At 34.1% G+C, this 24,281-nt stretch overlaps 1 protein-coding gene across 1 annotated transcript in view; it reads left to right on the forward strand.

Moving 5' to 3' along the window:
- Positions 1–24,281, forward strand: part of NAV3 (neuron navigator 3) — an 819,162-nt gene that overhangs the window by 726,492 nt on the left and 68,389 nt on the right. Inside the window, exons 19-24 of the mRNA XM_019653202.1 lie at positions 498–539; positions 1,905–2,065; positions 5,834–6,022; positions 8,578–8,630; positions 13,907–13,930; positions 16,655–16,732. Of these exons, the coding sequence (XP_019508747.1) occupies positions 498–539; positions 1,905–2,065; positions 5,834–6,022; positions 8,578–8,630; positions 13,907–13,930; positions 16,655–16,732 (547 nt within the window). The remainder of the gene's footprint in view (positions 1–497; positions 540–1,904; positions 2,066–5,833; positions 6,023–8,577; positions 8,631–13,906; positions 13,931–16,654; positions 16,733–24,281) is intronic.

A 24,281-nucleotide genomic window follows, 5' to 3' on the forward strand; every position in this document is an offset into this window, starting at 1 on the left:
AAATCTGCTTTTATTTTTATTAAAAATAATTTGAAGACAAAAATAAATATTAAACAGAGTTTACATCTCCACTGTCCATTGAAACTTGTCAATTTCACTGAAGTAGAGCAGATCTATCTCATTTCCACCTCTAAGGTTCTCCTGCATGTGAAATCATAGCAGAAGCCTACTCAGTTGTATAGGGAGGGGAAAACTACCATAGCATTAGGTAAATAGAGCCTAGAGAGGAATTAGGCTAATATATGATTTAATCTATCTTCTAACAATTCTGTCTCTAAATTATAATTGAATGGAACCAGGTTAGAAAGGAGCTCACATGTGTTGCAACAGTGAACATCTGGTCACTTTTGGTTGTCCTTTTCCAAACAGTTAAGCATTAAATATGTGTTACAAAAAGTTTATTTTGTGCAGTTCATACAGAGAACCATTTTTATTAGATGTGTAATTTGGAAGTTTTGTTTACATTATGTCCTTAGGGGTTTTCTTTGTTTTAACAGCATGCAGCTTGACAGAAATACACTACCAAAAAAGGGATTAAGGTATATATTTCTCTCAGCACAATTGCTGCCTTTCTCTGTTGTTACATAAACTTTGTGTGCTGTCTTTCTTCCTCTTTCTTTGTTTGTTTGCAATGAAGCACCTGACATTGAGGATGAAATCACTTTTAATCTTGATATTTTCTCAGGTCTGAGGAGTAGGTGAGCTAGCTCTCAGGTAGAGGTGCATAACCAGAGGCCAAGCCTCAATAAGTTAAACCCAGTAAAGTAAATACCATTTTGGGGGGCAGCAACTTTTGATAGAATGCAGCACTCAGTTCTGAAAATTAAAATTAACTTCCCTAACTTTTGCATCTTGGAGGCATATGCTTGCAAAACCTCAAAACCCATATAGTCTACCGATATGGCCAGTTAATGTTGAAATGATGCTCTAATTTGAATCAAGGAAAACATATTTTCATCATCACAGGATAAATACTGTAATTAAGGTATGAATTCCAAATCCTTTTGGTAGAAACTCAAAAGAGTTCTGTTTTTCAAGACTGCAAGTATCTATCCCATCAATTTAAATATGAATTAGTCTAGTATTACATAATCTCAAAATAACTTTTCTATTCATCATTGAAAAACTGAAGTGAAAATTTAATTCATGGCCATCCTTCACTGCATACTTTTATCTGAGGAGAAGATACAGAATGAACTGCTAATAGAGCTATAACACGGTATGAAGTTGACTGCTCTTTGGTGCTAAGAATTTGCTGACTCTGGTGAAACTGAGCATTGGCCAAATAGGACTTTCCACATTATCTCTCTTCTCTTCAGTTCCTTAGCAATAACGAACAGCTTGCAATTATTCCATTTCACAATTTTGTTCCAGAAATGTATTTTCTAAAAAAATGAGAACATTTCTCCATCCTTTTTTTTAAAAAATCCAGACATGATGTCAAGTGGTATTTTAACCAAATAAATATTTTTTCCTTTAAAAAAAAAAAAGAACTGTTAATTTATGTCCATTTCCTATGCCTTTCTGTGACTATCGCTCCAATTCCATTGGCTCCTGGCCTACCTCTGTCCACCATTTTTAGTCTGTTTTTACCCTTTTTGCCTCACTCTAAGCACTGTGCTTTTGAGTCCTTCTCAATTAACTTGGCTGCCTGCTCATTGCTTCTGATTTTCAACTACGTATCTCACAAAAGCATAATGGTTTTTTCAAAATTCTTTTGTTTTTTCCTGTGAGATTCAAACAGATGGTGTCAAATCATCTGGAAGAACTAAGCAATTATAGATTCAATCTGTTTGAGAATCTTGCTCAGTCTGAATAGTAAGCTCCTCTCAATTGTTTTCTTGTCCTGGTATCACCTTGCCCCTTTGGATGTGCTTAAGTGCCTTAGCTGTGCTGTTTTGCAGATATACCCCATCATCTCGGCAGGCCAACCAAGAAGAGGGCAAAGAGTGGTTACGTTCTCATTCAACTGGAGGACTGCAGGACACCGGCAGCCAGTCCCCTTTGGTCTCCCCTTCGGCCATCTCATCTTCAGCAACAGGAAAATACCACTTTTCGAACTTGGGTAAACTATTCTAAAACATCAGTGTCATCTTGTTCCTTTCACCACCTACTCTCACTGTGGTTACATCTTCTCTGTTATTGCTCCATAAAAATTATTGGAGCCCTGGTATTGCTCCATAAAGGTTGTTCATTTAAAGAGATAAAGACCCTAACAGTGACTTCCATATGCATAATTGCTTACTATTTGTGAAATTGTTCCCAAACGTTATGCAGTTTACTGCCCGTGACAACAACTTGATGTAGGTTATTTTTATAGCCAGTGATCCAGAGGGGCACAGAGGTCATATGACTTATAAAGAAACTCCACCACTCTTAAGAAGCAGAGGCAGCAGTTGATTCCACAACACCTGACTTCAAGCCTAGGGGTTTTCTCAGAGTTCTTCTTAAATGAATAAAACATCTCCTTATTTTTTTCTTAAAAAAATTTTTTTTAAATCCTTGTATCAAAACTAATCATATATTTGTAGAAAAATAGAAATAATTATGATGAAAAAATATATGATTTTATGACTCTGAGATCATTTCTTTTACCTTTTTAAAGTTAAAACTCTCCTTAAAATGCATATGAGAATTTCTGTTAAGATAACAACACCCTATGAACATTTTTGGATAAATACAATGAAAAATAAATGACTAAGTAGCTTAGGCATTGCATTACTTTCTGATTAATATAATTTGTCTGAAATATATAAGTATTTGTATAAATGTCATAGAAAACACAGGGATGAGTGACAAAAAAGAAGTCTAAACATTTTATTATAGTTATAATTTCATAGATCCAATGCTATTAAAAATAGATTTCTATAAAGTAATATATAAAGTATTCTCATTATTTTTTTCTCTTTTCACTTGAAAAAAATTTCTGATCATGGACCCACAGATTGTCCAAATTCTTCAATAATTTGGACTTTTCAACTTTATGCTCTGTTGGACCACTCAAGGCTATTTCTCTTCTGTTTTAACACTCCCTGCTATGTAGAACAGAGCTTCTAACAATGAAAAACAATTAATTTTGTCATGGTTCCACATGAGCTAATGAATTCGTATCAAACACCAAGTTTTTATTTTTAAACCTACACAGTGATGACACTTTTTTGGCTCATAATGGCAAATGGTAGTCTAACTTTTATTTACTGTGAATTGTAGTTATGAAACAGCAAGAAGCTTAAAACTCTAATGTCAAAGAATAAATTGAAAATATTTTATAAAGTCATAGGAACATGAAACAAAATCTAATTTTATGCAACATCTGAAACAAAACCAAATCACCAAAATGTTATGAGTTTGCTAGGGATCTCACATCTCCAGTTAGTGTTCTCATTAATTGGCATTAATTTGACTAATAGACTATTTACTCCATTATTTCCCCATTGTTATTATTCTGATTAAATTAATCTATTTCATTATTCTCTTGATAAAAACGCTTACTTTCTATGTCTGACCTTCGCAAAGTCATTTAACCTCAATTTTCTCATCTGTTGAATGGATTCGTAATACCTAAGTCATATTGTGAGGAATGACTGTTCTAATGTGTGCAATGACTCAGGAGAGTATAATAAGACTTGATAGTCTCAGCTACATCATCATTTTATTGGAAAGCATGTCTTACACTATCAGACCCAACTGCAGATTGCAAATTGATCTTATTGCCTGTACTCTCTCTCATATCCCCCAATATTTTCACCCATTGAGACATATGAAGGAACACCTCATGCATGTCTACATACTTTCATATGTCGTCCCAGATTTTATAAGCATTTTTGGTTTCAAATCAGACGTTATGAGATCCCTATGCTGTGTTATTTTACAAAAGAAAAAAATGACTCATTTTAAAAACATGAAAATTATTTTTAAAGAGTTTTGATTGTATTTCTAGATCACCTGAATGTATATTTATTTGGCAAGAAAGTGGGCACTATTAAAATACAATCATAAATAGGGCCGGCCAAGTGGCGCGTTGGTTAAGAGCTGGCTTGGGATGCCAGAGGTCCCTGGTTTGGATCCCACAGATGAGGGCCTGTGACACTGCCCTCTACAGCTAAGATGCTGAACAACAGCTCAATCTGGAGCTGGGCTGCCGTGAGTCGCCAGAGACAGCGTAGGCTGCAGCCCCTGCTGCAGTGGGTTGCCATGGGCTACCGTGTGTAGCCAGCAGCCTCTGTGAGCAGCTGTCCAGAAGCCGGAGTCTGATCTGCCTCGCCCAGGAAGAGCTCAATGATGGTGCCAACTTGGACCAGTGAAGCAACGTCCTCCACAACTAAACTGAAGAACAAAAGGACAGCAACTTCTCTGTTCCCCTTCCCCCAATTCCCCAGCGCTGTTCCCATCCCCCAATTCCCCAATTGAAAAAAAAAAAAATTATAGACCACAACCAAGTGGAATTCACCCCTGGGATGTAAATATGGTTCAACAAAAAATAAATCAACAAATATAACAAAAAATAAAATAAAGTAAAATAAATAAATAAAATTAAAAAATACAATCATAAATAAGTTAATTTATTATTATTATTTTTTAAATCATATATAACTATTTGACTTCAATATGGATAGCATTGTCTTACATTTTACTTAGATCATTGCTTGTTTTCTATTTGGCAGTTATCTTTTCTGAATGAGCAGTAGATAAGTGATTATTAGTAACAATTAACTGTTGCAGTATCCATGCTTTATCTTTATTTTGTAGCCATTAAAATGTTAATACCTAAAATTTTTACAAATATTTCTGTAAAAGAAATCACATCTCACAAACATTGGAAATTTAAGATCCCTGCAATTATGTCTCTATCAGTAAACTACTGTGAGCTACTGCCAAAATAAACTGTGGTTTGTGTGTAGCCATTGGCATGATAGCTATTGTATAAGAGAAACCATTTCCACTAAAGAAAGCATATCAGAATATACCTTATGTAAACAAAATACAGTTTTGGATGAAACTTAATTTACTGTTGATCACAGTTCTGATGAGGCATCTGAAGCCTGGTGAGACTCATTGTCATCTTTCCACGAGGGATCATAATAGCTCAGATTCATTTTTCCCCTTGCCACAGTGCTGCCATTGTAGAAACATTAGTATTCACGTGTACTTCCAAATTCTATATATTTGATGGACCCTTTTGCATACTGAGTGATGTTTAAACACCTTTGTATGGGAAGTTTCTATGTTTTTTGCTTACAAGTTCCTTCCATCTTGAATACCTTCTACCCCCTCTCTATATTCACCCTTCAAACTATTCAGAATTAACCCCTTTCTTCTATATGCATGGAAGCATAGAATTTGAGTTGAAAGAGACCTACATCAAAATGTAGTCTGTGCCTGGAAGCTTCGATAGGCTCTTCTTGGGAAATTGAGATTTCTTGTATTTTCTTTCTTTTTCAATTTTGCTTTCCCCATTAAAGTAATGGTATTCTTCTCTTAAAAGAAACCTGCAGACTCTAGGAAGGCACTCTTGTCTTCATATTGGCCAGCAGAAAATACCATGTTATTCTGTTTCTAGCATGAACAGTAGAGGTGGCTTGCTGGTTTTGTTCAATATTGCTTGAGAAATTGACATACTGCTTGTTGTGAAAGTGCTAAAAGTAAAGAATGACCTCGCTGTAATAACTTTTATGGAACATTTCAGAGGCAGACTCTTAGCTTGCCTTAAATAGGGACAACCTATAAATTCACGTTTCCATAAGAATTGGGGTCACGTTCTCACTTTCTATCAACCTACTGTTTTCATCACCCAAGCCCCAGAATAATAGGCTGTGCGTGCTTTGTTTTTCAGTGAGCCCAACCAATCTGTCTCAATTTAACCTTCCTGGGCCCAGCATGATGCGCTCAAACAGCATCCCAGCCCAAGACTCTTCCTTCGATCTCTACGATGACTCCCAGCTTTGTGGGAGTGCCACGTCTTTGGAGGAAAGGCCACGTGCCATCAGTCATTCGGGCTCATTCCGAGACAGCATGGAAGAAGGTAGGCGTGGGGGAAAATAAAGATGAAGTTACTTTATTTAACTCTGAGATGAAAACTGTCACATCGCTCACAGCCCCAGGATTCCTGAAGAGTAAATAAATGAGTAAGTATACCTCTCATTTGAGGAGCCCTGAAGCTTAGAGACGTTTTCATCTGCATTACCTTTTGTTTCTTTATGCATTTGGAAATATGCCAGAAATTGTTTGGATGAATACTTGGCTATAAAATAGTTCAGAATAAATTCAATGTTCTCATGTAAAAATTTGCATAATTTTAGGGACTGTTTGCCCTGATAGATCAAATATCAGAGTGAATGTCTTGTTTGACATCTCAGTTAAAGAACCACAAAGGCATATGAAGCAGAAAAATTATCTTACGAAACTACTACGTGCTGCCAACTTTTATTCTCAGAACCTCCCTCTTGTGTTAGTTTTTATCATATAATTTTCAGATTCATATTGTAGCTACTTTTTGCTTTATAAGTGACATTTCCTTATTCAGTGCAATAAAATGCTCCCTTGTCCTAAAAAAAACGGCTTTGTCATTGTAAAGTTCTAGGTGAGTAATTTATAATAAATCTATTTGAAAAACTCAGGAGGCTTAATTGGTGTTCAAATGCCTATAATTTTCTAAACTATATAACCTCAAGTGTCAAATTTGATAATAAAATTTGAGAGATTTTCCTCTTTGATTTAATGAATGATTTTTAAGTACCCATAAAGGCAAACTGTGGCACTCGTAAAACATATCAGCTAAAGGTAAGATAAAAGTAAACCTTGAAAATGTACAGTTCAGCACTGTACAATTAAGGTGCTGGCACTAAATCAGTTAATCACAATCACCACTACTTTGGGGCATATTAACCAAACCAACGAGTTCATTGTGACAGAGAGTGAACTATACCCTGATAGTCTGCTGATTGATGTAGTGTAGATGGACAAAAGTATAACTAATCCGAAATGTTAAGCCATTGCTTTTCTGACATGGTTCTATCACTCTCTTCATTGATAGGCCTCTTATAATACTGTAAAATTTTTCTGAGCATATCAGATGGCTTTCTCAAGTGCCCCATTTATGAATAGAATGCTGTTCATATGCTGGGAAATTCTGGCTTTCCATGTGTGAGGATTAAATAATCTGAATTGTTGAATGCCAGCCTGAGTGGGCAAGATGGCTTTTGGATGGTCATTCGTGGAATAATGAACTATTATAATTTTTAAATTGTGGTCTAGAATCAAGGAATTATATGGACTAGAAAGATGGAAGGGACTTTATTGGCGGCCCCTGACCACTGCTCAAAGTGAACGATGAGGAAACTAAGCCACAAACTATAAAGTCATAGACCTATAAATGCCAAGTGATTATAAGTCATACAGTAAATAATAAGCATCAGAAAGACTGAAAATGGGATCTCCTGATGTTTTGTCTTCCTTCTTGTACAACATACTAGTTCATACCCGTGTTAGCATAGGTGGAACAAATACCCTTTTTTTTTTAAGCTACAATTTTGCACATCTCATAGAATGGTAGTATTTGCACAGACTTCCTAGTCCAGGTTATATATAAGTACTGTCCGTGTGCTCTTGTAGTACCCAATACATTGCCCTTGATAGTACTTATAGTACTCTATTATAATTATCTTTTTAGTTGAGCACCTTCCTACTTCTTTTTGAGCTCCTAGGACAGTGACATTCATTTTTGTAGTCCCAGGATCTAGCAAGGGCCTGTCACATTGTGTGTGCTCAACTACTGTTTCTTTAATGGATGAATAAGCAGGAATAATTTTCTATTGTTGCACAATGAAAAGAAGAAGGACTTTCCTACAAATATAATTAAACACAATTTTATCCACTTTTTGGGTTCAATGCACTGGATGTGAATGTATTAAGAAATATAAAGTAGTCCATTGAGAGTTTGAGATGGTATTTTGATATACCTAGATAAAAGACAGTGTGCAATTTCCATTCTTAATTTCAGCAACACACCACCTTGATATAAGTATTTTTCTATTACTATGATATAAGTATTTTTCTATTACTGAAAGTACAAAAGAAACAATAATTCTGTATTTAAAAAAGTATGATCAATTCATCACAAATAGTGTTGAACTAGCAAATTGGGTAAACTGCTTATTTCCCTGAAAGTATATGGGGAAAAAGACTGAAAATGATTTTTGTTGTATAAAAATGAAATCAAATAAAATACATAAAGTATTTTTAAAGTTTATGGCAATTTTCATTCAGGTTTTCATGACTTTCTGATTATTAATTATGTGGGAGTTTATTGTAGTTTTCGGCATGTGCAAAGCATGCTTGAAGGGCTTGTACTTGTCAGCTTCTCTCTAGAAGATGATAAAGAAGGTACTTTCGGGGGAGGTATGGGACCTTTCTATGTCTCAATGTTTGCTCTCCAAAAAATGACAACAGGCATAGTCTCAGATCCCTATATCTAGCAGTTATTATTTTATTTCCCTATTCCTCACTTTTTAATAAAGGCCTGGTGTTTCTGAGCAGACTTCATTATTTTACCTCTTGGTTTTTTTTTGCTTTCTCCAGTTCATGGCTCTTCATTATCACTGGTCTCCAGCACGTCTTCTCTTTACTCCACAGTAAGTATTGGGTGGTAAGAAAATGTTTCTGCCTTAACCAAGCACACAAGTGCTTGATTGACATTTACACAGAAGTTGCACAGTGAAATAAGGGCATGCTCTAAGCTCCCACATACCCGATAAGGCAGGTGCTCTACCAGCTCTTCTGTGGTCCACTAACTGTGCTTCCACGTGACTTTGCTGTACTCACTATGATCAATATGTGGAAGGAAAACTGAATTTTATAAAACCTGTCAGGGTATAACTTGGAATCCCTGAAATCATGTCCTATGCTCTACTATAAGTTTATAATATTGACCGGTTTTCCATATTTTCTCCACTTTATTTTTATATTTAGAAAATTTCTTTTGACAAAGACTGTGCCTAAGGATGAAGGTCTAAGAGGCTTAGAGAGTTTTTTAATATCTTCTGAAGTAAAGTATGATTTTTCCAACTTTATTTCTTAAGAGAGAAATGCCAATGTGTCAACTTATTTTCCTAGTATGTGAAAATACATTTCATTTTTGCCAACATGAGTTTTATGTCTACTTAATATAAGTTCAACTTTAAAAAAAAATAGTCTGCAGGAATTTATGTTTTACCAGAGGGTTCCTTTAAGCTTAGGTAGGCGTGAGGAATAGTTTAATGAATCTTACTGAGACTTGGGTACCATGAATAACCCTTAATCCTGCATTGAAAGGTTCATGAAAAGTTCACATCCCCAGCTGTTCACTGAGCAATTAAGCATTTAGGGCAATATTAATCTGTTTCATTCATTTTCATTAGGCTCAAATGTTATGTCCCTCTTTTTATAAGTTCATCTTCATATTTATTGTTTTACATAGTTACTCAAAATCAGACTGTCATTATCAGAGACAATATTTTTCTCACCATCTCTCCTTTTAATAATTAAAATTGCCAAAAGATTCTATACATGAAGAAATCCCTGTTAATGGTTAGATAAATCTACTGTGTTAAGCTAATGGATAAAGAAGTGAGAAATGTGAAAATGTATTGGAAAAAATGAATAGGAGAAACATGTAAAGACTTACAGTTCCTCCTGTTGGGCCAGTGCTGCTGCTTATCTGGGAGATGAAACCATTGCAACTGAAGTCTCTATATAATGTCAAAAGATGCAACATTATTATAATCATATTTCATATATATCCAAATGCAACATTTGGATAAAATTATCTTCCGGAAGGCTAAAAAAGATCGAGAATTTTAAAAAAGCATGGGTTGAAGAAAAACATGACTAATCAGTATCTACCAGAGTCCAATAGACCTTTCTGTAATAATAAAAATGTTCTATATCTTCTCTGTGTAATACAGTAACCACATGTGGCTATTGAGTATTTGAAATGTATCTGCTGTGACAGAGGAACTGAATTTTTCATTTTATTAATTTTAATTTAAATAAGCATATGTGCCAAGCAGCTACTATATTGGATATTGCAGGTTTATAGGGAATAAAGGGGATGCATTTAAAAAAATTCTAGATATTCCACATATACACACATACACACACACACAACATATATATAGGATATGTATGTCAAAATAATAAGGACAATGAGGAAGCATAAATGAGAAGTATTATATTAGGAGTACAATATGAAATGGAAACAGATTTAAGTAAAGAGACTATAAACATATTCATAGGCCTGCATTTAGGGATGAATTAATTAGGTCCTTGTGTTAAGTGTGAAAAAGATGGATAAAGTGATCAAGCCACATCAGGTGATATTATTAGTAAATTTAAATAGAATTAGAGATGATGGAAATTATATACTTGAATTGACAAATAACCTATAATAAAAACAATTCAAAAATGCATATTTGGGGGACTAATAATGAGAAAAATCAAAGGTGATGAGTCATTCTGTCTCTAACCTCCCTTATCATGCACTGAGACTTAATTGGCAATGATAAAATATCTGTGAAAGTGCTTTCCAAACCATGAAGTGAAAAAGCAATTTATCATTATTTTTCATGCCTTCTTAAGGACTTTGGATAAACATTCCATTGATTTGCATTCCTGCCTGACTGTATTAGTAATTATTGTGTGATATCAGGCAAGTTGCTAAATTTCTTTGGACTATACCTATAAAATAAAATTGGGAAACAACAGACACATCTATCCCATGATTTTCCTGCAATCATTAGAGGAGACCAGGGACATTGTATGCCATAAATTACAAAAACATTGTAAAGTGCATCACTCTAAGAAGGACCATGTACATCAGAGTCTACATGTAGTTGCATTTTTTGAAGTTGTGCAGTGTACAACTAACACAGCTGAGCATGGTGTTCCTTTATAAAATAATTAGTGTTTAAAGGGGTAAAAGTTTCCTTTTTCTGCAAGGAGATTAGGCACTATCTCTTCTTATTTGGTAAGATATTGCTCTTATTAAACATGAGTATAAACCATATTTACTCTAATGCTCTCATTTATGCAATTTATGGAATTATATATTTTACTTAAAAATATTACAACAAACTAATGAGGATGCAAAGAACCTTTACCTGTAAAATCATCAATCTTACAAATTCCGTTGAAAGGATTCTTGCTTCATATGTAGCTCTATTAAAGTCTCTACGAATTGTAGTTTGGTACAATTTTTCAAATGTATCTTGCTATCAAGTTTTGTAAAAAATTACTGTCTACAATTCCTGAGCAGAAAGATTCAGGGAGGTTGCACATTGGCTGGAAATCATAGGCCCAAGTTATTGCCTTTGACAAACTTAGAGTTTGTGTGTTTGTTTTTTAATCCAAACCAACACTGTGCAATCTGGAGCTTGTATCTAAAATTACAATTTAAAAAATGTATTTTAAAAATCACCAGTCTATAAAAACACTGAAATGAAATTCCTCCGGGTTTACAGTTCTCTGGCATTGCCCCCTTTAGATACTGACAAGTGCCTTCAGGCAATTCCCAGCCTCCACCATCACTCCTTTTCTTCCTGAAGTTGAGTTTGGGTTGTTAGTTATTATTGTGTTGCTGCATTTCTCATAGGAAAGAAATACACCTCATTATCCATATATTTATGAAACGATGGAAATTAAAAGATAACCAGAGAAGGCTATGTGATTTTATTGTTAGTACTCAGAATGCTTTTCATTTTTTTATATACCTGGTCCTGTTTATACGTTTACATTTTTATCCTTGTGATTAATGGTTGTTTTCTGATTGACTGTGTATTAACTTTATTGAACTTGATTTGTACTTGGAAGCTAATTTGTGTTGGTTTAATAAGAGCAAGGGCCATGTTTAGTTGATTGTGGATCCCTTTAGCATATTTACTAACATATAGCTAATGCTAAAGTAAATATTTGTTAATTAGTAAGTTTAAATGGATGAATGAATGGTCAATTAATAGCTTACAGGATAAAGAACCATCTGATATATTTTTATTTAGAAAAGGTGTTTTATATTGTTTACCATGCCTCAGGACATTGGGCCTGCTTCAAAACCATCATTTAAAAATAAAATATAATCACATGCCTTCTTATTATTATTAATCCCATGCCTAATCCACTGGAAAAAAGTATACTATTAATATTCTGGTTCATTGCTTCAACTTTAGGGTAACACCTACCTAGCATTCATATCCAAGGGGATGAAAGAAGACAAAGATTAAAGAAAAAGATAGTTCTGAAAAATCAGCAATGAGTAAAGTCATTATATATAGCATATATGGAATTAATATGGAATAATAATGCTTATAACTAGTATGTGTAACTTATCCAGGGCATTTTTAATGAAAAAAAATGTGATTGTTTCCTGACTATTTTAAAAAATAGAATATATCGCTTGCTTTAAATACACAAATTGTTTATTGAGTATCAGTTTTATATAATTTTAGCAAGCCTAGAAGGAGAATTTGGGCAGAATAAACTGGCAATAAATATGCAAAGTACTAGGGAAACTCAAAAGTCATAGATAATTGTGCCATATGTCTTAAGGCAAACAACCGCCAGCTTTCTTTTGATTTTATGAAATTTTTATTTTAAAACTTCTTTTCTACTTCTGATTCAAAAACCAAACTATATGAAACCTTGAAAATATTAAAATTAAAAGAAATAAAATCTTCACTTAAAAACTAAAGTTGCGATGTAAAATATTTAAGCTTTATGTTAGCATTTCTTTTTAAACACAGTTTTCTTCTAAAGTCTATTAGGATTCTACTACTTAACCATTCTTTTACCTAACCACTGTATTACTAACTGTACATTATTTTTAAGAGTAGAGAAAATATAAGAAAGACAAAACTCCAGAGGTGCTTATACATAATATCTCAGTGTTTACTTTGTTTTATTTTATAATTTCCAGAGGAAAAGGAGATATAAAAAGTGGTGCATGCATATCTGCATCAGTTAATCAGGGGGTTGTTTTTCAGCTTTGGATCTGCTCAAAGCAATGAGCAGTCTTGTACCGCTCAGCAATATTGTACAGTCCCCAGCTTTTTCCAGAATGAGCGAGCTTCCCACATAATGGTGCACATAACTCATGTCCTGGCATTTCACAGCCCAGCACAAAGAAGAAAAAGAGAGCTAGGAGTTTTTGGCAGCTGAGGCCAAAACACCCTGCAAATTCCTCCAGCAATCCTCCTTTCCATAATCCACATAGCTAAAGATGTTTGTTGGCCACTTTATCACCAGTCATACTGTATGTTCTAGTGTTTTGCTGACTTGCAGCCAAATAAATTTAATTAAGTATTATTAGGAAAAAGAAATAGAAACTAATAACCTGATTTTCTGTGGTTATCAATAGAGGTCAATATTTTCCCTCAAGCTCTGTTTGGCATTCTTTATAATCTTTAAATCTCAGAACAAAATTCTGGCTCCTAAGTCTTGGCTGAAGATCCCTATAATTTAATGGAGTCTGTTTCCTACAATCTGGAATTTTTTAAATCCAACATTTTATTTTTTCCTATATCTATCTTTTTTAGAATATAATTTTAAAACTATTTTGTTTTTTGTTGCTTGTGGTCTGGATCTTAGAGTAACACTATCTTTTAATTATATCCTTTGCTTTTAAGGCATATTATATATCCATGAATCAAATAATATATATTTTTTAAAATACTATATGGTTTCTATATAAATAAATAGTCATCTGCATATCTAAAGGTTCCTGTTTTTACTGTTTTAATTTAACAATATTGTGCATTTTACTGTATTATGTTAGATAACATTTTAAATACACAATATAATGATTTACTCATATATACTTGTGAAATGAATGGACATTGATTATTTACAGTTAAATTCTTTTGCATTCTCTCTTTTACAGGCTGAAGAAAAGGCTCATTCAGAGGTAAAAACACAGCATTTTTATATTTGACTGCTCTAATATGCATTTATGATGAAATGAGTGTTTCTGCCACTAGAGGGCTCTGTGATACAATAGCATAACTACAGCACTGAGGATAGCAATAACAGATAGTTAATGAAAGGTCTTGAATATTTCCTCTTAAAAGAAAATGAAAGGTAATTTTTATCTTTGTATTTTTATGAGTTTCTCTTCCCCACTGCCTGTGAGACTCACTGCATAGAATTAAGGAAGCTTGAATCTTAGGAACGAGGCCTCCACAACACAAGCTACCAGCATCCTAGTCCAACTGTTTGGTGTAAGACTTGGCTCCCTCTAAAAGCGGTTTTGTCTAGGCCTAGTCACACACGTTTCACAAATACACACTTTGTTGCAATCATGTGCAAATCAGATTGCAACGTGGAGAGTATATTCTTTTTCTTTCCCTTTGTATAAGAGTTGGCCTGGCCAAAGAGAGCAGGGGACTTTAATTCGGCCTTTATTCAAGATGTAGTAATGAGAAGTTGATTAATTTACTCTGAGGCAATCAGAGCACAGAGAAAATAAATGTCTTGGCAACAGTCTTTGCAAAGAAACTGTTTCCTCTTAAGTCACATTTTATTAGCCTTTAATGTAAAATTTGTGCTGTGTTTAAAAATATTGAAAAAGTATTGATTATACCAATTTGATCTTTATAATTGCTAGACCAAAAAGTGAATATGATTTTTTTTAAACCTATTTTATTTGCCTCATATGCACATGGCAAAGCTTCTAACATTGATCATAATGTAGCTACTGATGTATAGAAATGCAACATCTATTTGCCTTATTAGTAGTTAACCAACTCCCCTTTTATCATTGATACCCCAAATGGGTCATGATTTTTCAAAAATAATTTACAGTACTTTAAACTTTCCTGGATTACATTTTAAAGGAAATAGGATCACGTGATCAGGACTATTAATTTGAGAAAGCCTCTTTAATTTGGTTTAAGAATAAAATGGATTCTAGGCTGGCCAAATGGTGTGTTGCTTAAGACCTGGCTTGAGACTCCAGCTCTGAGCAGCAGGGCCTTGGTTCGGATCCCACATGAGGGCCAGTGACACTGCGCCCTCTGCAGCTAAGATGGTGAGCAACAGCTCAACCTGGAGCTGGGCTGCCGTAAGTCGCCAGTGACAGCATAGGCTGCAGTGGGGCTGGCCGGCAGTAGGTGAGCTGCCGCCGTGAGTGGCCGTCCAATGGCCGGCAACCAATCTACCTCACTTGGGAAGAGAGCAATGATAATACCAACATGGGCCAGTGAAGCAACGTCCTTCACAACTAGACTGAAGAACAAAAAGACAGCAACTTGTCTGTTCCCCTTCCCCGATTCCCCAATGCTGTTCCCTTCCCCCAATTCCCCAATAATAAAACTTTAAAAAAGAATAAAATGCATTCTTTGCTCTCTGAGATTATTTGTGGTCATCATCATATGAATACAATTCAAAAGTTAATTGGGGCTGGGATGTATCTCTTTTTAAAAAACAAAAGTGAAATGGAGCCACATTTGCTGAAATTATAAAAATGTCCTCTATCTCTGCTTCCAGCTTACATTTCGCTTCCTTTTGAGAGTCTCTCAATTTTCTCTACAAAAATCTAATTTGAAGGAATAAAAAGAAAAAGACAATTAATGAACTGTGTCAAGAATGTTTCAAACTGAGTTAGGATTCCAAAAGTCCCAATACAACAAAAGAAGACTTGTTTTTGAAGAAACGAAAATCATCAGAGTAGAATATTTGCCATCTAAGTAACTAAAATCTTTGAGATCAGAAGTATACTTGTCAAATTTATAAATATTTTACTTTAAAGTAGTAATTACTTTATATATTTCATGACAACATGAGACATGCAGATTAAACTGTGAAAGTGCTTAAATTAAAATTTTTAATATGATATATACTCTTATCTTTTTCTGCCTCAGTTTTCATCCAGTGTGAACTTAACTAAAAAGGAAAACATGTTAGCATATTTACTTTGTTAGTTTATCTAGTTATTTGCACAGTATTATTGATTTTCCCCTTATTTTTAAACTATGGATAATCTATAAAGCATTTCCTCCCTGAGCTAGTAGTAGCTCCCTGAATAAATGGTGTTAATAATAAAGATTTGGAAAAGCTTCTCTGAGTGTTAGCCATTAAAAGCCTAGCCAGTAACATCATTTTCAAATATGGAATCATTAAATGTTGAATTAGAGCCAACTTTCAGTGACTGCAGGATATTCTACAGCTCTAAGAAATTGCCAAATTACAGAAAATTAAAAGTAATATACAAAAAAAAACTGATAGGAAAATAACATGGAGCATTTTTCACTAAAAAGACTGAAAAAATGTATATGCACATTTAACTTAAAAAAAAGATTTTGCTACTTGAGTTTAAATTACAACTATATTCTAGAGGGAGAGGAATCAATAAGAAAGTAAGTTCTTGAGTCAGGCAGGGATGGCAAATGGAGCAAGTAAGCATCCCTTAATTTTCAGATTTGAGTCCCAACTTTGAACACAGGCATTTAACCCTCCTCTTATAACTGGGGTTGTTACTGTGCAGCCAGTATGCATATTTCTTTAATTTTCAAGAATTGGTGCTGATACAGTGGGGGTAGAATAAACTGACTATAGTATTTTCTTTCTTGACTTCTAGTCGTAAGTCAAAATCTACTAGCATATTGAGTTGATTTTTTTTTATTACATTCAGCAAATCCATAAACTGCGGCGAGAACTGGTTGCATCACAAGAAAAAGTTGCTACCCTCACGTCTCAACTTTCAGCGAATGTAAGTCACTTTTGATTTTTTTATGTATTAAAACATTTTTATATAGCAAATGGGATAGTTTTAATAACAATCTTACAAACTTTGTCCAAAATTGTAGATTTAAGTCACTAAATAGTGGGAGTCATATAAAGGTAAGCTTTCCTGCAGACTGGGTAATAAAATGTAAATCCAAATTGATTGATGAGGAATCATAATGTGGTTAAAGTGGCTTTTTGTTTCTAATAAGGTTGGAATATTAGCAACAGCTACAAGGATTCTTTCTTTTCTTCTTTTTATCATTCCCCATATGTAAGACTTTCTAAAACTACAGTACTATTAGGATTGATAGTGATTAACTTTGGAAGATAAACAAATTCATGCACCCTGCCTCTTTCAGTAGCATATATTAGACAGTTAAGCATTCAATTAATTCCAAAAAAAAAATAACTTAGGTCTAAATTTGGGTGTCTTAACTATATTGTAAATGAGATATAGTTCTCTCAGCAACCTTGGCAGCCTTCCCCTAGCCCAGCGGTTCTCAACCTGTGGGTCGCAACCCCTTTGGGGGTCGAATGACCCTTTCACAGGTGTCGCCTAAGACCATCAGAAAACAAAAAGATATTTACATTACGATTCATAACAGTAGCAAAATTACAGTTATAGAGTGTCAACGAAAATAATTTTATGGTTGGGGGTCACTACAACATGAGGAACTGTATTAGGGGGTCGCGGCATTAGGAAGGTTGAGAACCGTTGCTAGCCTCTGATTATGGCCAACATGATGATAAAAACCATCAATTATATTAACATTTATTGAAGATCTTTCAGTGTGCCAGGGAATACGCAAAGTAGATGGAGAATAATAAAAGAGAGCACGTGGCATTGTGCCTAGTCGTAAGGAACAGCAGCGTTAGAAGCAACAGTGAGGGGTAAGGACGGCCCCGCTATTTTGCCATACGTCCTGCCAACTTCACTCAACGTGAATCTGCTCAGCTCCACTGTGTAGCTTGGGCCTTTTGGCTGCATCACCGCTCTCTGCTTCCCAATGAATTTTTTTTATCTCTTAGACTAAGCTGGATACAGCAAGACTGAGCAGGTGTAGGCCCCCTGGGTGTGCCTTGAATATGAGAAATTTTAAGATTAAACATTATGGTGTAATATAGCTTTCGCAGTATATAAGGAAATCACTTCACTCACCGTGTATCCAGTTTAGCACTGTATTTGGCTTGCTCTTATTTTTTCTACTTTGGGAGAATCAAATTAATTTTGGATGGACTATATTTGTTTTTTATGGATGCTGTTAGGGTATTCTTAAAAATGCTAGGAGGTTTTAGAGAACTGTTTAGGCAACACTGGAAGAGAGCAGTATTATTTAACCTATATTTTGTATCTGAGAATAACTCTTAAAGAAACAGTTCAAAAGCAACTGTCAATTGTATACAATAGGTTAGATATATAGCAGTGTAATACACTCCCCTCTAGGTTCCTGAATTTGTTCCCAGAGGACGTATTACAATGCAAATGCCAAAACACACTGCAGTGAATAAGGTTCGGTGACAGATCCTACGCATCAGATAGTCAAGATATTTACAGAAGCCTTGAGCAATTACTCATGGTGTTATTTTATCTTGTAAATGTTTCTTGTGTGGACTTATGTATTCAGATATTGGAATAATAAGTGGCTACTATCCATAATGGAATGTGGGTGTTTGCACAGTAATTTTTAAATTATTTCCATTTAAAAAGTAATATGTGCCAATTGTATGAAAAAGAAAAATTGAAACTAAAAAAGTGTTTAGTAAAAAAGGCATTATTTGTTTTTCCCTCTGAGACTCCCATTTCCACTCATGGTTATTAATTTATTGTGTTTCTTTCTACATTGTTCTTTTATATACTCATGAATACATGTATACAGCACACACTTGCAAAGGCTTACACACGTGTGTGCGGAAGAACCTAATTCTAACTTAGGGGAGCAGTCCTGGGGTCTACTCTGTGTCATTGCTTGGAAAGGGAGCAAACATTTTAAAAAGACGTCAGCCATTGGCTACCTACCACTTCTGCTCCAGTCATGTGTGCCACACTATTTTCACAGTGTTTCCATGACTTTGGAATAGGTATTCTCAGCTAGGCATTGATATGACCATCAAAGGGTGAAAATTGATTCTTGCAGTGCAAACAAACTTTGGCATTTTATGTATAAAGCACAGATATACATAGAGTGTATATGAGTAAACAGGTATTCTGTATACCTGTGGTATTAAAATATCATGGAGGAAGGGGGCAATTGGGAAAATAAAAATATCTATAACCTCTCTCTAAAGGATGATAATGAAAAAAAAAAAAAACAATAAGAAACAGAGTAAGAGGAAATAGTTCCAAATAGATGGTATGTTTTGTTCAAAAAGTGCTAGTCTTGGGGAAAAAGTCCAAATATCTCCTGCTTCCCTAACATATATCTATGTTATCATTAGTAGTACCTTTTGTACTGGATGAGAGCTTAATATATATCCTATTTTGCATGACCTTTTTTTTAGCTTTATAATGCATTTGGGAAATCTCAAATCATCCTCAGATTCACACAAAAATTTTTATATAGCAGTTATATTTTTTAATAGTGAAAAAAAAATAGAAACAACTAAAATGTGCCTCAGTAATTCAATGGATAAACAAACCAATACATCCATACCATAGACTACTGCTCAGCAGTAAAAGGAAAGGAACTATTGATACAAGATCGGACAATTAAGTTCACGAACTTGTTGCAATGATGTTGCTAACCTTTACTTGATATCAGAGGGATTATTCATTATGAATTTGTACCAACTGGACAGTAAACCAAGTTTACTATTTGGAAGTGCTGAAACGCTGCGGGAAAAAATTAGACGACCTGAACTTTTCAGAAACAGTTCATGGCTCTTGCATCACGACAATGCACCAGCTCACACGGCACTGTCTGTTAGGGAGTTTTAGCCAGTAAACAAATAACTGTACTGGAACACCCTCCGCACTCATGTGATCTGGCCCCCAGTGGCTTCTTTCTTTACCCGAAGATAAAGGAAATATTGAAAGGAAGTCATTTTGATGACATTCAGGGCATCAAGGATAATACAACGACAGCTCTGATGGCCATTCCAGAAAAAGAGTTCCAAAATTGCTTTGAAGGGTGGATTAGGCACTGGCGTCGGTGCATAGCTTCCCAAGGGGAGGACTTCAAACGTGACCATAGTGATATTCAGCAATGAAGTATGTAGCACTTTTTCTAGGATGAGTTCGCAAACTTAATTGTCTGACCTCGTACACACAATAACTTGGGTGAATCTCCAAGTTCACACTAAGTTGAGTGAAAAAGTCCAATTTCAAAAGGTCACATACTATATAATTCCACTTGTATAACCTAGAATGACAAAATCATAGAAATGAAGAATAACTTAGTGGTTGCCCAGGGTTAGAGGTAGTGGTCACCTTTCTCCCTGAGAGGTGAATGTAGCCATAAAAGGGCATTGATAGGATGGAGAGCTTTGTGGTGAAGAAAGAGTTTTATACCTTGATTGAGGTGGTTATTTCATATGAGAATCTACATATTTGTACCAATATTGAATTCTTGGTTTTGATATTACATGATAATTATGTAAGATGTAACCATTGTGGGAAACTAAATGAAGAGATGCAAGCATCTTCTCTATACTCTCTTTGCAACCTCTTGTGAAGCTATAATTATTTCAAATTAAGAAACAAACAAACAAACAAAAATGCCTAAAGATTTATTACAGGTTTTGAAAGAGATGTGTACTTTTAAATTTCTTAGGTATTTCAACCTTATTTCACCACTTAGTGTTTCTTAATTTTCTGATGATATGGATTGTTAAAGCTTTTTACCATTAGGTAAATTTATTTTAATGTCAAACGATGAAAGTAAAAAAATTCAGGTAATGAAGATATGCATTATCTTCTACTCTTCTATTGTACAAAACAGTTTACTAAAATTTACTTTAAGTCTAAATATTTTAGTAGCTCTGAACTTTTATAAATGGATGTATATATAAATGTTTAAAAATAATTTAACATAAATCCTATTTTGAACATTTTAATAGTATAATTACAAGGGATGGAGTCTTGTATATTTATGTCTATTTGTATTTTTAAGCATATAATCGCCTTTATACACTCAGAAATTTGAATTACTCATAACTTACCTATTAACTACAACTCACCTTGAATTCACTCTCTTTAGCATTTGATTTATAATGTCATTTTAGATTCCATAGACCATAATGAGTTATCACAGGATTTCTTTAATACTTGATTTTTCTTCAGTTCTAAGAAATACTGCATTTAAATTTTATTCAAAGTGTGTTTCATTTCATTGCCTCTGAGGTAATATCTGGTAATATATGTGTGTGTGTGTGTATATATATGTATATGTGTATGGATATTAAATTAATCATAAAACTGAATAAAATTATTCTGTATAGATTTCTTCAATTTAAGTCAAACATTTTTTGATCTTGTGCAGTTCCTATTTGCAGGTAGAGATATGCCCTTTATTTATTGATTTATGCAGACCACAAGTAAGCCTTTTACCTTTTGATTAAATGAGATCGCTGCAATGAACATTGTATAGAAGTGTAACAGCCATGATTTATAAGGATGAATTACAACTTTGGTTCTGTAGAAAATATCAACATTTTTTTGAAATTTAGTATTAATTTTAAGTATACAGCTATTCATTTTTACTGAATATATGCACAATTCTATCAGGATTTAACTGATTTTCCATAATTTGGGGTATGTTTTATAATCGATGTATCATGTATTCGAACCTGGCATGATTATGTTTATATGCAGTCCACGTAATCTGTGTTTTACTATTTAAGGTTGAAACTTACATGCTTCCCTACTAAAATGTTTTTTTACGCCTTTGTTGAATGGGGCGGTTAAGTCAGAAAGATATCCAGTGAGCTCACCTCTTATTTGACTGGCAGAGTCTCACCTCCATTCAGTAGACTATACACTGAGCCTTCTCGCCCACTTGTGAAATTCTCTGATCAGAGCTGCATAAAGCCCTGGGAAGACTCTTTGTAAAGCTGCTTCTACTAGGACATCTTTAGAAATCAGAGAGGGTATGTTGGCAAGGACTATTATTGCCTGAACTTCCCTGAATCAATAACCTACCAACGAACAGAAAGGACACAGGAGCCCCAGAAGCAAAGGCAACTGCTCACGTGTGGTCGCATCATAGTCAGCCAGGCACCCTCTCACCCCTCCCCCACACCTTCATGCAGCCAAGGCAGCTGGGATGCATTTGTTTGTGTTTTAATATATTTTCTTTACAAATCTCAGTCCTTAGATAATTTAGAAATGGACCCTAAGGCTAGTTATTACTACCAATTTTCAGAGACATCACTGAATAGATATATATATAAAACAAAACAAAAGTTATTCTTTTTTTTGCCTTTCAGCCTGTAAGTCTTGTAACCAAAAATCTCTTGGATATTATTTTGTTTGGGATTGTGTCCTATTTCTTTGCTCTATTTAATATTTTTATATACTCTGGTAGTTACTCTGGTTTTTCTACTCTCCTTTAACAGAAAATTATTTTGCACTTATTAACAATGGCAAACACTGAAGGGACAATTTTATACAGTAAAAGAAATGTGAAACCTTATTAATGATGGTTTCAAAGTCATTTTCAGTTCATCTAGCTGTTGATTTTCAAATGTAAAGTCATATCAATCTATCATCCTTTCCCATGTTAATTTATGAATAGAATATTTTTTATTTGGTTGGCAGGCTGTCACTGACTTCTAAATGAACAAACGCAATGCAAGCGTTTTCGTAATGATATTTCATCTCATTGTTATTAGCACAATAATTCTCTTTACATGTCTGTTCAGATTATGTTATGTGATTCCAAAACTAAAGATTGTGTGTTGAAAATACCTTTTCTTAACTAACATTTGGTCTTGTCTATTGTATTACCTTGACAGACTTCACCTAATACAAGCTGGGAAATATTCATCATCCTATTGATAAAATTTTACTCTGGCTTGAAAATTATGCAACTGCTAAAAGAAAAGCCAGAGCCAAGTAAACTTTGATTAACAGCCCTCCAAAAAATCCACAAGTTTTTTAAAAGCCATCATTTTATAAAGATTTTCAGAAAAGTTACATTGTTCTGTAGTTTAATCAGTCTTACTTTCCATTTGCTCTCCAGTGAGGTGACATAGATCATCCCTGGTAGAAACGTTTTCCCTCATTTGCTTCTTGTACTCCCTATCTATTAATCCAATTGGTAAGAAATTCAACCTCTTATTACCTTCTAGGTAACAAAGTTAATCTGATAAACTAACCCATGGCAACATAAATTTAAAGCAATATTTTACTAACATACTTTTAACATATTTTTCATTGAGAAAATGTTACTCAGAATGTTCTTTCATAACCAGTTTTCTTATGAATAATTAATGAAGAGCAATTTTCCAAAGATTGAAAACTGACATTCTAATGGTGAATATTTTGTCTTTACTCATAGCTGCAAAATATAAGCAATATATTAATATAGAATATTCTTCATAGTCTTGCTTTCTTTGTCATATTTTTTAACTCCTACTGAACTGATAAAATATACACAGAGGTAAAGTGAAGGAATTTTCTTCAAGTTCGTACATTCAAGGACTGACAGTCCAATAATTAAAACTTACAATTCTTTGGGATAATTAGAACTTAGCAATATTGAGTAGAATCTTGCATTTCTTTTAGTAAATTTGAACATAGATTTTCTGCCAGACTTTTCCCTATTTAAAAAGATATCAAGCCATTTTAGTCTTAGGGTTTAGTAACCCACTGTAGGGTCATCGTGGGATTATTTCTAGTAGTTTAAACTGGAATCAGCACAAATGGTTATCATGGGAAAATAGAGCAATGCTTTACAGCAAAATCTAACCTCTGATACACACTACATGGATGAATCTCAAAACACAACGTTAAGCAAAAGTAAAGTCAGAAAAAAATCATGCTATTACCATGCCACTTGAATAGTGTTCAAAATAGGCAAATCTAAAACAGTGTTTAGGGATGCAAGCTTAGGTGGTAAAACTAGAAAGAGAAGCAAGAAATACTTACTACAAATGTTACAATAGTGGTTTGAGGAATGGAGAGGGGACAGTGATGGAGGAGGGGCAAGAGGGGACTGTTAGGGTCTTCAAATGTCCTGTTTCTTGACTTGGCTGATTAGTGCATGAATACTCACTGTATGATAAACTAATGACTCATACATTTTCATTTCATTCACCTTTATATATATATATATATATATATATTTACAATTAAAAAAAGGTTGAATATAAAGAAAGTGGGACATAACCTTATGCTAATTTCTGAGGGTACTAAGTCTGATGTAATGACATTCTTGTCATTGAAAACATTTTAAACTATTACATAAGATACTATTCCTTTTTGTCTAAGAGTGTTATTTATCCCATTCAATCTACTAACAGACCTTTGAGTATAATTCTCAGAATGTGTGTGTGTGTGTGTGTGTGTGTGTGTATATATATGTATATGTGTA

Source organism: Hipposideros armiger, unplaced genomic scaffold (assembly GCF_001890085.2).
Source record: "Hipposideros armiger isolate ML-2016 unplaced genomic scaffold, ASM189008v1 scaffold_199, whole genome shotgun sequence".
In the NCBI taxonomy this organism is placed as follows: domain Eukaryota; kingdom Metazoa; phylum Chordata; class Mammalia; order Chiroptera; family Hipposideridae; genus Hipposideros; species Hipposideros armiger.